This window comes from Monodelphis domestica, chromosome 8 (assembly GCF_027887165.1).
Source record: "Monodelphis domestica isolate mMonDom1 chromosome 8, mMonDom1.pri, whole genome shotgun sequence".
Classification (NCBI taxonomy): domain Eukaryota; kingdom Metazoa; phylum Chordata; class Mammalia; order Didelphimorphia; family Didelphidae; genus Monodelphis; species Monodelphis domestica.
In genome coordinates this window covers 164,559,180-164,575,330 of record NC_077234.1, presented here as the reverse complement: position 1 = coordinate 164,575,330, position 16,151 = coordinate 164,559,180, and the positions used below count along the sequence as shown (strand labels likewise).

General features: G+C 36.7%; 1 protein-coding gene across 1 annotated transcript in view; it reads right to left on the bottom strand.

Moving 5' to 3' along the window:
• Window positions 1–16,151, bottom strand: part of UBAC2 (UBA domain containing 2) — a 326,804-nt gene that overhangs the window by 265,565 nt on the left and 45,088 nt on the right. The window contains exon 4 of the mRNA XM_007501351.3: window positions 15,135–15,241. Within this exon, the coding sequence (XP_007501413.1) occupies window positions 15,135–15,241 (107 nt within the window). The remainder of the gene's footprint in view (window positions 1–15,134; window positions 15,242–16,151) is intronic.

The following is a 16,151-nucleotide window of genomic DNA, read 5'->3' as shown; positions in this document are numbered from 1 at the left end:
AACAGTTGTTCTATTTTGCCTTTGTAAAATTGACACATAGATGGACTTCAGGACTGGTTATAATTGTATCAACAACGTTTGGAAAAATTAATATGCTAAATATCTCAAATGATTTTTAAGGGTTTTTTAAATATGATTTTGGAATTTTTTTTAACAATCTCTGGTTATTTTTGCCTGCCCCTACCACGAGGTAAGTCCCATTCTAGTAGCTAAAGTGAAATACATTTTATAAACCCCAACCTTCCCACATGTGAATGGAAGTTAGGCAGTTAATCTCAGGGCATTTGTATCCCTATAAGCCTCCCAAAAAAGGAGCACCCCTTTATATATACTCTTCACCTCACTATTTTACTTGCACCAGAATGATATATAGATTTCTTCATTATGTTCTTAATCCAAGATGAGTTTTATTTTGTTTAAAAAATATGTTTAAATACCAAGGTTGAAAGATTGCTATGTTTGTAAAAATTGTGACAAGTGTCCATCAATTCATAGGCTTTTAAATGTCATACAACTTATGTGAAATATAAAAGTATGTTTGTTTGCTATTATAATTAATTGGGCTATTGAGAATTTTGGGGATTTTGATAACTACATATTTGCACTACTGTATTTTTAAAAATGAAAAAATGTTACCTCTATCAATTCATTTGCCTTCTACTCACAGTGATCATGGCCAGATATTAAGAGGAAATGGATCTCATTTTTGGTGAGAAAGCCTTGTATTTTATATTTTCTTAACTGACACAGAGTGTCAATGATTATAAGCTATATTTTTGAATTTTAAAGATCTTTTATTAATATATATTGTCTTGCATGTGCAATATACTTTTTCAGTTTTTTTATTATTTTTTTCTCTCCTTTATATATTTGAAGCACATGTCACCAGTATTAAGATTTTCTTTAACCTTTTGATTTTTAAGTTTAAGATACATTTGCTAATGCATAACCCTAAAAAGCTTGTGACTATAAAAATGATGCCACTAATTATTTAAATAAATTATAGGACTTTGCTTAATGATTCTGTCTGATTCCAGGACAAGATATACACACAAGAGCCATTGCACAAAGCCAAAGAAAAGCCAATCCAGGATGGATTGATGCACTTCTAGGCCAATACAAAGGTCTTGAACCTAGTGTGAGACTTGGGGTTGCGACACTTGACTTATGTTAAGATGTAGGCCTTCCTTGTGTCCACACTCACTCTGAAGATACTCACAGATGAGTATCCCAAAACTTGGCTCCTACTTGGCTTCTATAATGTGGTCCCTTCCTTTTCTGCCTTTCATAGTGTGGTACCTTTCTGTAGTCCTGGCTACTGACTGGGTAAATGCATCATTGCTTAGATCATTTTGATTGGGCCCTGATTCAAGGACCTGTTATAGATTTAATTTTCTTTTTACTTGGAATTTTTACACATAAGACTTTGTGTCCAGCAATTATTAGTTTGTTCTTTTTTTTCTCTTATCCTCGAATTATTGTAATCCTTAAGTTAATTAGGTTTTCATGGTCCTTTTGGGGAAAAATTTATTTTTTCCAAAAATGATCACACGGAGAAATGTAAAAATGGAGACTTGAATCCAGGACTTCAATCCCCAGAAGTCCTTGCTCCACTTCCCCAGAATGCTTTGTAATCTCACTGAATTCTCACCTGGGCCGAGAGCAAATTATTATTTAAAGGGTCTCAGCCTATGGCGGGGTCTTTTCTCTTCCTGTCTCCTCTGGCAAGCAGACGTCTCCCATGACGTGAGTGAAATTGAATTGGGCCTCTCGGCCCACCTAGCACATGCCTTTCTTACTTGTATTTTCTTTATATTTTCATCTTCAATACACCTCTAAAAATATAATACTGCTTGCAGAGAGAAACTAATTTCTACCTGCCTTAGTTTCCCCCAAATTTTAATCTTACACCAGCCATAGCCCTGCTGGGTTTGTACCCCCAAAGAGATAATAAGGAAAAAGACATGAACAAAAATATTCATAGCTGTGCTCTTTGTGGTAGCAAAAAATTGGAAAATGAGGGGATGCCCTTCAATTGGGGAATGGATGAACAAACTGTGGTATATGTTGGTGATGGAATACTATTGTGCTAAAAGGAATAATAAAGTGGAGGAATTCCATGGGAACTGGAACAACCTCCAGGAACTGATGTAGAGAGGAGCAGAACCAGGAAAACATTGTACATAGAGACTGTGTGGTACAATCGAATTTAATGGACTTCTCCACTAGTGGCAATGCAGTGATCCTGAACAACTTGGAAGAATCTAAGAGAAAGAACACTATCCACATTCAGAGGAAACACTGTGGGAGTTAAAACACAGAAGAAAAACAACTGCTTGAATACATGGATTGAAGGGATATGGTTGGAGATGTACTCTAAATGAACATTCTAGTGCAAACAACTACATGGAAATGGGTTCTGATCAAGGACACAAGTAACACCCAATTAAATTGCACATTGGCTGCGGGAAGGGTAGGTGGAGGGGAAGGAGGGAAATAAAGTAAGTGTTGTAACCAAAAAACATTAAATTAAATTAAAATTTAAAAAATAGAATAAAATCAAAACTTGGAAGAAAAATGGGATAGAATTAGGATTCTGAGTCATGTGACCAACAAGATGGAAGATTTCTCCAATCCTTACACTCTCTCAACTTCTCCAAAATAGAAATTATGTACAAAAGATAAAACGATTTCAGTTTTATTCAAGGTTTAAGGCCTCAAAAAACTTAACAAGTTAATAATAACCCAATGAACTAGGAGCAGAGAAGGCTAACTCTAATCCCTAATGAATGTATTCAGAAACCTTTACTACCATACTCTGGCAGGGCTATACAAGTCAGTCGAAAGACTTATAAGAGAACTGAACTCTGGCCCCAAACCCTTCCCCTCCAGTCCATCCCACTCCTACCCTAAAGAAAGTCAAAAGCTGGTTCAGGTTTATACACAGTGTGCTGTGCTCTAATAATGTTGAGCTGATGAACTGAGGAACAGAAGGAACTGGGACAGAATGCTCATATGTATGTGTATTTGTCTCCATCTGGTGGTAGTTGGGGGGTGGGGGGACTGACTGGCATCCATCTGTGGCCAGTTCATCCCTCCAGAAGTCATCTGAGGCATAGATCAAAACCAATGAAAAGTTAATTCCCTGGGGGCAGCTGGGTGGCTCAGTAGATTAAGAGCCAGGCCTAGAGATGGGAGGTCCTAGGTTCAAATATGACTTCCCAGCTGTGTGACCCTGGGCAAGTCACTTGACCCCTATTGCCTAGCCCTTACCGCTCTTCTGCCTTGGAACCAGTACACAGCATTGATTCCAAGATGGAAGGTAAGGGTTTAAAAAAAAGTGAATTCCCCAGCATGAGAGAAGGCTGAGACAGCAGAAGTGAGTAATAGGGGGAAAGGCTGAAATTACCAAAGATCTCAGGAAGAAGAAAACTCCATTACAGACTTTTAACACAAGGTGTAAACCTTAAAATTTCTTAGACTTATAAATGTTGGAAATTTCACCATTGGGAAATTTCATACTTGAAAAAATTTCCTACTGATAGTCTATTGGAATGTGAACCCCCTTGGCATGGGAGGGTCCTTCTCCTCCCTACTTAAGATTACTTCAGGACAGAAACCTTTTGCTGAACAATGGAAAGGGCTTTGATCTATGCTTAAGCATAGAACAGGAAGTTCTTTGAGTCATGATTGATTTTAGAATTGATACAATAGAGATACTTGGAATGACAGAACCAGGTCTTGGAACATACAATTTCCACCCTACTTAGAGTAGCAGGATTTAGGAAGGTCTGCAGCAAAGGATCAAGATTTAATTATTTGAGAATATGACCTTCAACAGACATGTGCAAAGCCACAGACCTCTGGGCGGTCCTGGGTTAAGCTAGAGCCACCATTGGCACAGGGAAGACATGGACAGTGATTGGTAGATGTGAGAACTGAGGGGAGGGAACTTAGATGGTTTCCTTAAAGATAGCGAGGTCTGAGGACTAGGGAGGTTGGAGAGGTTTTGCTCTGAGAGGTTGTGCTTTGAGAAGTTTTGCTCTGAAGGAGGCTGGAGGTGGAGGCCACTGAGACTGTTTCTCCATTTTGGTCACGTGAGTGATAGGGACTGATCTCTTTTCTTTGCCTCAGCTATCTAAGGGCTTGGGCCTTTTGGCCCAGCCTAAACAGAGGGGGTATTTAAGCCCTATTCCCTTCCTCTCTCTCTTTCTCTCTCTCTCTCTCTCTCTCTCTCTCTCTCTCTCTCTCTCTCTCTCTCTCTCTCTCTCTCTCTCTCTCTCTCTCTCTCTCTCATACCTTTCTTCCTCCTGTTTGTAATTAAAAACTCCATCCATAAAAGGTTGACTGCTGACTTGAGTTTTCATTTAGGAATTACATAGCTGAATTCCTTGGCGACCTTAAATTAATATATATCAGTCTTTTAAAGTGATTTCCTTGTCACACAAGGGATGGAATTAGATGAATGAATTGTATCCAAACTACTTGCCAGGCGCACCAATACATACACACATATGTACATATATATGTATTGTGATTTCTACTCTAAGACCTTATGGATTATAGTTACAACCATCACATATTCCTTGCCGTGTCAGATTTTGATAAAGTAAAAAATAATTAGATCAATCTTTGTAAAATAAATCTACTTTCAAAACTGAAAGCTAATTTTACAATAAAATTTTTGGTTCCATAAAATGTTTGAGCAAGTTTCTAGTTTTATAAATTTATATAGAAAAATAAAATGGTTTTCTCAAAAAATATTAAGTTCTAAATTGATGGTCCTATTTACCTATACTGACTAGTTCAATTGGCATAAAGATTTATAAAGGAGTCCTATAGCATAGAACACTCCTCTACACAATGAAAGCTGAATGTAGACTGGAACTTTGGGCCCTGAATTACAAAGTGAAATTTACTCCTACATAATCCAAAATTAAATTAAATTAAAATTAAAATGATTTTATGTGGCTAAGTGACTAAAACCAGTGTGGTGCAATCAATAAAGAGCTTGTCTCAGAGTTGGCAGGACTTGGGTTCAAGTTATACTTCTGACATCCAATGGCTGTGTAACCCTGGGATAGGCACTTAATCTTGTGAATGTCCTAGACCATTCCCTAAGACTCTATGCAAGTGGCAGAGAAGGTAATGACCCTAATCACCTAAGAGAGTTCTCTCATCTAGTAATTCTTTATAAAAAACAAAATCATAGGACAGTCCTTACCTCTGTGATTATGGGAAACATGAAACTTATAAACATAAAAAGTTTATTTTATTGAACACATGCTGTAAATCAAATAGTTAGTATGACCTAGAAACTTGCCCAAATTCCCAATCCTGCTTAATTTCTCTCTGATTCCCTACATTGCTAGACACAAATGTCATCACTTCTAAGATTAATGCAAATACTGGCTTTGTCAGAACTATGATTTTCTCTGTCTGGATAAAATTTTATCCAAAAAGGTAATGAGATGTTTTCATTAAAATGATCTTTTAGGCAAGGGAGCCAATTTTAGTTACTGATCACCAGCCAAGGTAGAAATGACTCAAATTCTTTTATGGTTTACATTCTGATAATGGATAGAGTCAGCTTTGAAATTGGTCTTCATGCTGATCTATATTGGCTGTGTAATCTTGGACAAGTCACTTCACTTAAGGTAATTCTAGAGCAAGGAAGAAATGGTAGCTGGGGGAATCAAAAATGGCTTCATGTAGAAGTGGTTTTGAATAAAACAAGGAATTCTAAGAGACTAAGATGAGAATAAGTACATTCTAGGTATGAGGAAAGGAAATACTATCAGCACTAAAATACTGAATGTAGTATGTCATGTTTGGATAGACTATGAAGTAAGTGAAAGGGAATAATAATAAAGCTGGGAAATGGGCACCAGAGTATTTCAACAGCTTCCCGTTGTCATTTGCCCCATTTCTCTCCTCAGACCAAGCCATGCTTCAGTGATTCTCCTAAAGGAAAGATCTGAACTCGTCACCTCTTTCTAATACTTAATAAACTCCCAGGGATCTCTATTACCTCTAGGATCACATACAGACTCCTCTACTTGGCATTTAAACTTATAACCTGCCCCATCCTAACCTCTCCAAATGCCTTATACATTATTTAACCACACTAGCTGGCTTGTCTTCCTAGCACATAATGTTCCATCTCCCATCTCCAAGTATTTGTACAGGCTCCCTCTCATCTCTCTCTACCTCTGTCTCTTCTCATTTCTGCTTTCCTTGGAGACTTGGCATAATCACCAACTTCTATATGATACACATTCTTGTTCCTCCAGCTGTTAGTGTTCTCTCTCCCAAAGTTACCCTGTAGCTGCTTTTTATACTTCATAAATGTCTGTGTGTGTTATAAGGATGATATTAGAAATTAAGTCTTGTTATATTAATTTAAAGATAAAAAGTTGAGAAGCTGGCTTGAGAAAGAATTGGAGTTTAAACAGATTTAAGGCAGAGTGTCAGTTTCAAACGCTGACAGTTTAAGAGTTTTTCTGTGGCTGTTACAATTGAGGGAGGGCCAGTTACTCTCTATCGGAGTCCTGGAAGCAGGTGACATCTTTTTTCTCTCTCCTCAATGTCTGAGGTAGAAGGAAAAGAGGGAAAAACCTGAAGGATATAAGTGATTTTCCTTTACCAACTTGGGAAACACTAATGAATATCTATTGAAGTTTCATAAATTGTTTTTATATCTGAGAAGACCAAAGAAACACCTGGTTTTTGGTTTGGACTTCGAGTCTGTTAAGCCTCAGAGTCCTAATTTGGTTCTTGCTGAGGCTCAGCCAGTTAGCCTTTGTTATTTTGATAACTTGGAGACAAAGTTAAGAATTATATGCTTTGTATAAGGATAACAGTGTTTAGTTTATGGTAAAAATTGGGTTAGTCAGATCAGGAAGAATCAGTGTAGCCTGTGGAAACAGGAGAAGTAGTTCCTTGTGGAAGCAGAGAGGTTTTTTTGGGTGGAGTTAGAATTCCTTAGAGTTAGAAATCCTTTTTTATCCTTATATTTTCAATAAATAATTTATTTTTATATAACTAGAGTCTCCTTAGCATCCCTGTGCCTGGCCCTGAAGAGAAGTTCACTTATGAGCTTCACTTCACTGATATAACCTGAAGATACTTTGTAAGCACAGCAAGCAGAGCATCTAAATCAGTTTATAACACATAATCAATTCATTCCATTATTATTTTTACAGTTTTAGTGAGTTACATAAGACAAAGAACCATAAAATCTGATTTTAAGGGGCCAACTGTCAACTTGGGCAGTTGGAATCATTATCACAGCAAGTAGTCACATTGAAGCAGTCCAAAACCCATCATCCAGTAAACTTTTGACTCAAAGGCTCTATGCTCTCAGAAAAACTGGTGAATTAGCTGCATAAAATCACCATGAGGCTTTTTCTGTTAGATATGGTTTTTCTGCTAAATCTCTTTTCTCTATATTATACTGGATTATATACAAAATTCACTTGCCTATGATTTTTCTAAGGCCATTACTCTCATTGACATTCCTGGAACTAATCTCTTATGTTCCTGTGCTAGTATTGTTTTTCTTGTGCTTTTACATGATGAGCAAATCTTTGACAGCTGTTTTTAAACATTTAAAAGCAAACATCAAGCAAGCTACTGCAAAGAATGATCTAATATTAAAAGTGAACTATCTAGAGACTAAACTAGATAGAATGGAAACTTAATATGAGGAATTACTCAAAGCTAAAAGGACAATGGTAGAAAGTAAAAAATATGAAGCAACTAAATTAGAGGATGCAACTAAATCTGAAAAAAAAAAAAAACTAAATTAGACATGGAAACTGAAGCATTAGAAAGCATACCAGCTCATATGTTTCCTTTCAGAGGGGTACCCAATGTCCCCAGAGCATGGTGTACTAAATATCATATGCCACAAAAGGTTTCCACAAGCTGATATAGACAGTTTTAAGAAAAATACCCCAAAATATGAAGAAGAACCAATGGGAGTTGTAAAGCAGTCCAAGCACTTAATTAAGCTTTACAATCCTTCTTATTTGGACTTTGATATCCTTATGGATGAATTACTGACAAAGAGAGAGAAATAGCAGATTATATAAGACACTAATAGGAACCCCCAAATTGCCAATTGGCCAACCAAGGATCCTGGGTGGGAAGCTTACTCATTTGCAGGGTACAGAGACTTAATTATAGCCAGGGAGGCAATAATTGAAACTATGAAGCAAAATTCCAAATGCCCAGGAACCTGGTCTAAATTTGAATGCATAAAAGCAGGAAGTGAGAGAGACTCCCTCCATTTTCCTTGATAGAATTATTGACTGTTCTGAAAAATGAATTGGGTTGGATATTTTAACAGAGGAAAACATAAATGACATTCACAAGCAGTTTGTGAAAAATGCATGCCATGTGATCTGGAATTATTTTTGGAATAAACTGTCCAAACTGGTTTGATATGAGTCTTGACAAAATTTGGAGAATTGCTAATTATGTTTTCCAAGATGAGAAAGATAGGCAATCAGAAGAGAAAAATTATATAATTGATAACTTAACCAAAGAAATCAGAGAGCTTAAACAAAAAATGAAATTGAATGAAGTGCAGGAAAAAACAGTAGCTGCACTAAGAAATTAAAGACATCCCAGAAATAACTACAACTCCAGATAATACAAACCCCAAGATGTTATCTTTGTGACAAGCCTGTGACAAGCCTCTCTCATCTCATGAGAGAGTGCAGATTTAGGGGACAATTCTTTGGACAAAACTTCAGGGGAAACCAAAACAATAGGTTTAATTGCTTTAATGGATTCCGGTAAAATGGATATGGAAATTATGGGTTTAACAACCAATTTAATAATGAGTTTAATAATGCATTCCAGTATGGGAGACCAAACTACTTAAATTATTTTGATACTGGATGCTAGCATAATTCACAACAAGCCCCAGACCTGAATTCCATGCAAGACAACAAAAGCATATGCTCATCCAAAATATTCCCAAGTAGCTGGTGGGAATCCCCAAAAACTCAATATGCAAAAACATGCAACTTCATTATAAAGGTGTGCTGCCAAGGACTGTGCAGTTAAAAGACCTAGTATATGGAGAAAATGGACTAGGAAGTATGGGCAATGAAATAAGAACTAATGAAAATTACAAAGAGATTTTAAAAACATGGCAAATTAGTTCAGGAGAAATAAATAAAGAATTAGAGAATAAGGAACAGGTACAAGTTTTGAGTATGAGACGCATCCTTGTTCCTCCAGCTGTTAGTGTTCTCTCTACCAAAGTTACCTTGTAGCTGCTTTTTGTTTCATAAATGCCTGTGTGTGTGCATGTGTGTTTGTAAGTGTGTGTGTGTGTTATGAAAAGGGAATTACTCTCCCTTTTCTTTGATGTAATCAATCAGCATTTATAATTGAGAAGTGCAAGTATAGACACACTCTCAGAGATAGGAAGGGTCTGACTAAATATATGAGAATTTTAAGATAATACTGTGGTTGCCAATTAAAAAATATTATAGCCCAAGTCAAAATGACTTTTAGTAGCTTTTATTTACAAAGAGGTGGAAGGAGTGAAAAGTTGAGAAATACAAAAAGAGGGTAGAGAAGATGTCTAGCCTATCATGCTAAATATTGCTCCAGTGCTCAGCTCAGCCTGGCAGGGCTTGTTGACCCTTGACCAGAGGACCTGGTGTTCCACCCACGAGGCCTCCTCCAAGGGGGGAAGGCCTCTCTGGAAATAATCTCTCTCCAGAAGCCAAGAAAGGAAGGCTAGCTACTCCCTCACCCAAGAAACAGTCCAAGAGCCAAGAGCCCAAGTTGAAGTGGAGGTCCTCCAATATCCGGATTCAAGCTGAAGACAACTACAGCTGAAGAAGTTCAGGATTTTTTATAGTCACTTCTTGCCCCTTCCCCTCTTCACAGGAGCCAATCACAGTTTCCAAATTGCCTAGCACTGCTGGGGGGGGGGGGGGGGGAAGTGTCTGTAGGATTCACTTCTCACTCTCTGAAGCAGTCAACTCTTATCAAAGGGTTCACAGGTTTCTGGGTGGAGCTCTCCAAGTAAGTGACTTGTGAATTCTCTTACTTGATGACTAACAAAGTGTTAAATAGGGGTTAAGTAAGTGTTAATTCAAAATAGACAAAGAGAATAAAAAATTCCCTTTCACAAAACCAAGACAGGAAACTGATCCCATAAGCACTGTCCCCTAGGTGGTGCCAGGCAAATTAAGGAATGATGATTGGTTCCTGAGATGTGATGCAAGAGAACTAGTGGGTGGAAAAAACTGTTTATAAGGGGAGACCCAGCAGAAAGTAAGAGACTCTGATTCGGACTCAGGCTCTGGTGACTCTTGCTGAAGGGACTCTGGTTCTGGTGACTCTAACTAAAGACACATTCTTGCATTGTTGACACTCTTGCTGGAGATATTACTGGGCTGGTGACTCTTGCTGAAAGGAGACACTTATTCTGGGGACTCTAGCTGAAGAGACTGGCAGACTTCTGACTAGAGATTGGAAGCTAAAGGCTCACAAGGGTATTTAGCTAAATTGCCCCCTACCTCTTTCCTCTCTTTACTATCTCTGATTAAACTAAATTGTTAAAGCTACTAACAGACTCATAATTTAATTTTAATTATTACAATTTGGAGACCCTTTTTAACTCTTACAGTGTGTGCACGTAGGTATACAAGTTCCCCACTAGAAAGTGAGCTCTTTGATGGTAGGGATGGTTCACTTTTGTCTTTCTAATCCCAACATTTAGCAAAATTTATGGGACACAGGTTTGTTTGTTTTTTTTTTTTAATTTTTCCCTTCTGCCTTAATATCAATTTTAAGATACAAGGGAAGAAAGAGCTAGATGACTGGGATTAAGTGACTTACCCAGGCTCACATAGCTAGCAAGTATCCAAAGTCAAATCTAAAGTCACTTCTCTGGACTCGAAGCCTAGTTCTCTATCTACTATGCCAACTAGCTGTCCCTCCTAGTAATGAATACTTAATGATTGAGCAGGGGAGTATGGTCAGATTTGCACAGGTAAATCACTCTGCAGAAAGGGATGAACTGTATATGGAGAAATAGCCTGGAAGAACAATTAGAAACTGTTGCAATATTACATTCATCTCCAATTCATTTTGAAGAGAATATGTTGTTTATAGACAGTTGTCTGTTGCATTGGATTGTGAGCTCTTTGAAATCATAGATGCTTTTTGCTTTTCTCTTAGTAGTTTCTGGCACACAGTAGATGCTTAACAAATGCTTGTTGACTTGACTTGCATACAAGTGGGAGATACTAGGATAATGACCATATGAGCAGATATGACTAATACAAGAGATGCTTTGGAGATTCAAAAAAAGAATGAATAAAAACAGAAACATTTATTACATGTTTATTTTGTGCCAAGCATTGTTATAAGCACTGGAGTTACAAAAAGAAAAGCAAGACTCTCAAAGAACTCACATTCTAATTGGGGAGAAATATTGGAGGACTCTGGATGACAAGCAGAATAAAAAGGGAAGAACTCTCCAGTACCCATTTGGGATCTGGGCAGACTGCAATACTGGAAGGAAAAAAAAAAGGCCTGTGACATGGGAAAAAAATGTTCCATGAAGTACATGTTCCTGCTGGAATCTGGAATCTAAAAGAGAAACTGAACAAGACTTAGTAACTAATAGGATAAATGAGGTGATAGAGAATGAGGAGGCAAGGATAACACCAATGCTGCAAACCAGTGACTCAAAGTCTTATGATCTCCTCAAGAGAAACAGGAAAATTGGTAAGAAGGGTAGATCTGGGAGGAAAGATATTGGGTTTTTAATGTCTTTATAGCATCCAACTCAAAATGACCAAAAGGCAGTCAGTAATATAGGATTACAGTCCAGAAGAGAGTATGGAGCTCAATATAGGGATGTGGGAGTTATCCATATGGATAGCAATCAATCAACAAAGATTTATTAAATACCTACTATATGCTGAGCACTATGCTTAGCAATGGGGCTAAAAAAAAAAGGAACAACTTCAAGAAGCTCACATTCTTTAGGGGGAGAAACCATGTAATATATTGTGTGTGTTATGTATGTATATATGTATATATGTGTATTTGTGTATATATGTATCATATATACAAATTTGTACAGGTATTATATATGTCTATGTATTTGAGTGTATGTATTTTGTGTATACATGTTCATATATAAAATGTGTAACTATATACATATAGCATCTTAACACAATATATCATACCAGTATATAATGTATAATATATACATGCAGACATTATACACACACAAACACATATTTGTAAATATAAAGCAGGTATATATAGTAACCTTGGATGGGAAAGTGGTGCTTGAGCTAAGTCTTCAAAGAAAGCAGGGATTCTAAGGAGCTAAGGTGTCAAGGGAGCTCATTCCAGACATGCAAAGATAGGTAAGGCAAAGAAATGAGATGGGAAACAGGGTACAGTATATGAAGAACAATAAACAAGGGAGACTGATTAGAAGGGCATAAAGGGAAGAAATGCCAAAGATGACTAGAAAGAGAGGAAAAAGACAAGATTTTAATGTCAAACAGAAGTTTATATAACATAATGAATTTAACATAGAACATAGGGGTCTTCCCAAAATTATTGTGTATGATAATAAACTGTTCTTTCTTTTAGTCTCCAAAATTGAATTGTAATTCAATATCAGCAAGTTTTGGAGTATTATAAAATGTAGTATCTATGAATGCCATAAACATAAACATCTGCTCTAAATATTGCTTTTCAAATATAGGATTTTACTCAAAATATACATAAATACCAAGTATTTCTTAAAAAGTAAAAAAAATTAAAATAATATTGAGATATTTTTAAATGCCTGCCACTAACTAAACTTAAGCATCCCTGTTTGTTAAGTACAGAACTGCTATCAAAATAATGTGTGAATGTGCTAAAAAAATTTTGCTCCTTAAAACTCAGCCATTTTGTAAAATGCCAAAAGTAAATTATTTTAGACATTAACTTAATTTGAAGAAGTATATATATAGAAAAGATTCAGCTATCTTTAAGATTAATCATGCCAAACTAGAATCTATAAAAAGACATTTGGTTATTTCATTTGTTAAGTTACTTCTATCAAAACAGTAGATTCTTTTACAGGCTTAACAAACATTTTGGAGGCAAATTCTGGGCTTAGAGTAAAGCCAGGATAAACATAGTCACCTTCAGAGCAGCAGACTCATACTTCGCTTTAATTTAACAAATATTTTAGGAGTACTGCATGCAAGGCAGGAGTGTCAATGCAAGGCTGACAACAGGCACCTTTCCAATGGTGGAGGCAGCTATATAAATTGGCTCTAGGGAAGAGAATGAATGCCTTGAGCTCAGCAGAGCTAGAGTGAGAATGTTCATGAGAGATGTTGGACCATGTGGTTGAGAGAGAAATGAGAGAAAAAAAGATGTGGGTATCATCAACAAAGCCAGTGATTTCGAGGTGGGGGGGTGGGGGAGTCAGAAGTATTTTAATAGTCAATGATAACTTATGATATACATAAACATAAAGGCCAGGCTCCAGAAAAATGGACTATCACCAGTGGGTTTTTATATGTATTTTGAGGCATTTATACATCATTCTTCATTTTGAATACCACGGTGGATAGGATGATCCTGAAAGATAAGAATCATCGACTCCTGCCTCAAATATGAGCCTACAGTAGTACTGAACTGCAGTAATAAGCATTACTTCTGCTACATACTCCTGCAATCGGGGTGCAACATCAGATTACAAAGCAGGAGCTCTTTGAAGGAGAAAATTTCCATGGCTATAGAATCAGATGATCATGTCCCTGCTATGCACCCTCTCACTCCTCTTTGTTGACTCAGCCAATCATATCTACTACCCCAAGTAATCACATTTATTAAGGAAGAACCTGAGAATACACACTCCAAACCTCACCTTCCCTCTATCCACAAAGTGGCATGCTAAAATTCTTTCTAAAACTGATACCTTGCTCTGAAAGGTCAAATTATGCAAATTTCTTAAATTATTCCTTGAAAGTTCTATTTTGGACAAGCTTAGTTCATATTTGAAATTTACATGTTTAAGCTTTAACAATTCTTTTGGAAGAAAATGTCACAAGTTTTATGAAAAGTATGCTATTGTGAAGATGGGATCAACTCTCCCCTGCCCATTTTCAGATTTAATCACCAGAAGCATATATACTCCACTTACACTTGAGTGGGGGAGGTTTGTGACCCACTTGTGCAAAAGTGGGTGACAAATCAGAAACCACTGACTGCCCCAGGGAAGTCCTAAACAAAACTATAGACTATAATTTGTTCACATAAAAGTAGAGGAAGGCACAGGAAATGAATGCAAAAGAAGGATCTTTAAAAGGAGTTACAACTTCCTGTGAGGTAGTTCTTAATTCTTTGGAGTTCTGAATTCAAGTTGGAGGCTGGTGAAGAATCTGCTTACTGGACCTGAGACCTTGGGCTTTGGTGAGACTTCTTAAATCTCTCCCTATGAACTACCACGTGGCTGAGTGAAAAAGGCTGACTCCTTTCCTATATATTCTGAAGGGACTCGCCTCAGGAAAAGCTTCCCCTCTTTAGAGAGGCTTCATAACTGAAGCCCTTGCTTTATTCATCCCTGGGCCCTCAGTTCAAGGCTGAGGCCCCTCCTGCTGAGGACTAATTCGCCCTATGCTACCATAAAGAATTAATTTTATCTATAAGAATACTGTGACATAATTCATAACTAACATCTAAACTACGGGAGTTAAAAAGTTGCAAGAAAAAGGTAGCTCGAATTTAACTGTTTCTAGAACATACTGAAGATGTGAAAATACAGGGTATCCCAAAATTCTTACTGTAGTTTGAAGCTTTAATACATTTGGGGGACACCCTGTACTTAAACACAACAAATTTTCCTTTCATATAATCAAATGACTCTATATGGGAAAAATTAAGATATTTTTCCTCTTTGATTGAAATTTGACATTAACCTTTTGGGACACTTTGTAATTAAAGATGATAGGCTGTTTCATTTTTTAAAATCAAATTATTTTACATTGGAAAAATTAAAATGTTTTTCTTCTTCAACAATTCCTTTGGTATAGCCTAATTCTAAATTGAGCAAATCTATTAGAGGAGTTACTTACAAACCAGAAGGCAAGTTACTGGCTGTGATAGCAAAGGAATACTGGAAAGCTTCCACAAGGATCAAGTCAAATAAAGCTGACAAAATCCAGGAACCCAATAAGAAGGACTGTAAAGAAAAAAAGAAGTTCCACAAACAAAAAGTTAATTCACTAACTTAAAATCAGTTCAGTGTACTACATTAAGAAACATAACCTACTGTTATTCTCACATTCATATTTCAATTTCTGTGACAGGTACCTACAGACGCAGATAGCCACCACTCCATATGGCTTCATAGGCTGCTGTGACCAGAAAAAGAAGGCCAAACTTCAGTTGAAGAGCTTTTCTGAAATTAAGTAGCCCATCTTTGGAGCATAATCCAACAACCCTTTGATACTCCAAATCTTTTTAGTTCATTAGGGCTTTCTAGAATTTACATCACATAGCATAACCATAGGTTACCTGCACATCACAATGAAGCATCTCTCTGCAATCCAGACAAAATGGTCTTCCATCTGCTCTTCACACAAAGATGTTCCATCTCTAATCCCTACGCCTTTACACTGGCCATTCTACATGGTTAAATGTCCTCCTTCTTCAACTCCACATCATAGAAAACTCTTCTTCCTTCAAGATACTGTTTAAGCAACATCTTGCACATGAAGTCTTTCTTGATCCTCTCTCCTAAACTCCTTTATATTTAACTAGTTTGTATTTTCCTTCAAAATCTTTATTGTGCATATATTTATATGTGGGCTTGTTGTCTCCTTGTTCCTTGTGAATAGTCTGTTTTATTCTTTCCATCTATATCCTCAGCACCCAATGTATAGGAGGTACTTAAAATATGCTTTTTGATTCATTTAACTTCAATAGGCCAAAATTTAAAAATACAAAAAAGTATTATACATATTACCAGAAAGGCCTTCTGATTTCAATGAATGACAACTTTATCAAACTCCCAACTCCCTAAAATTTTTCTAGTTTGGGGGAGTTTTTTTGGTTATGAGCTTCAACTTTTTGAAATATTAATTAATCTT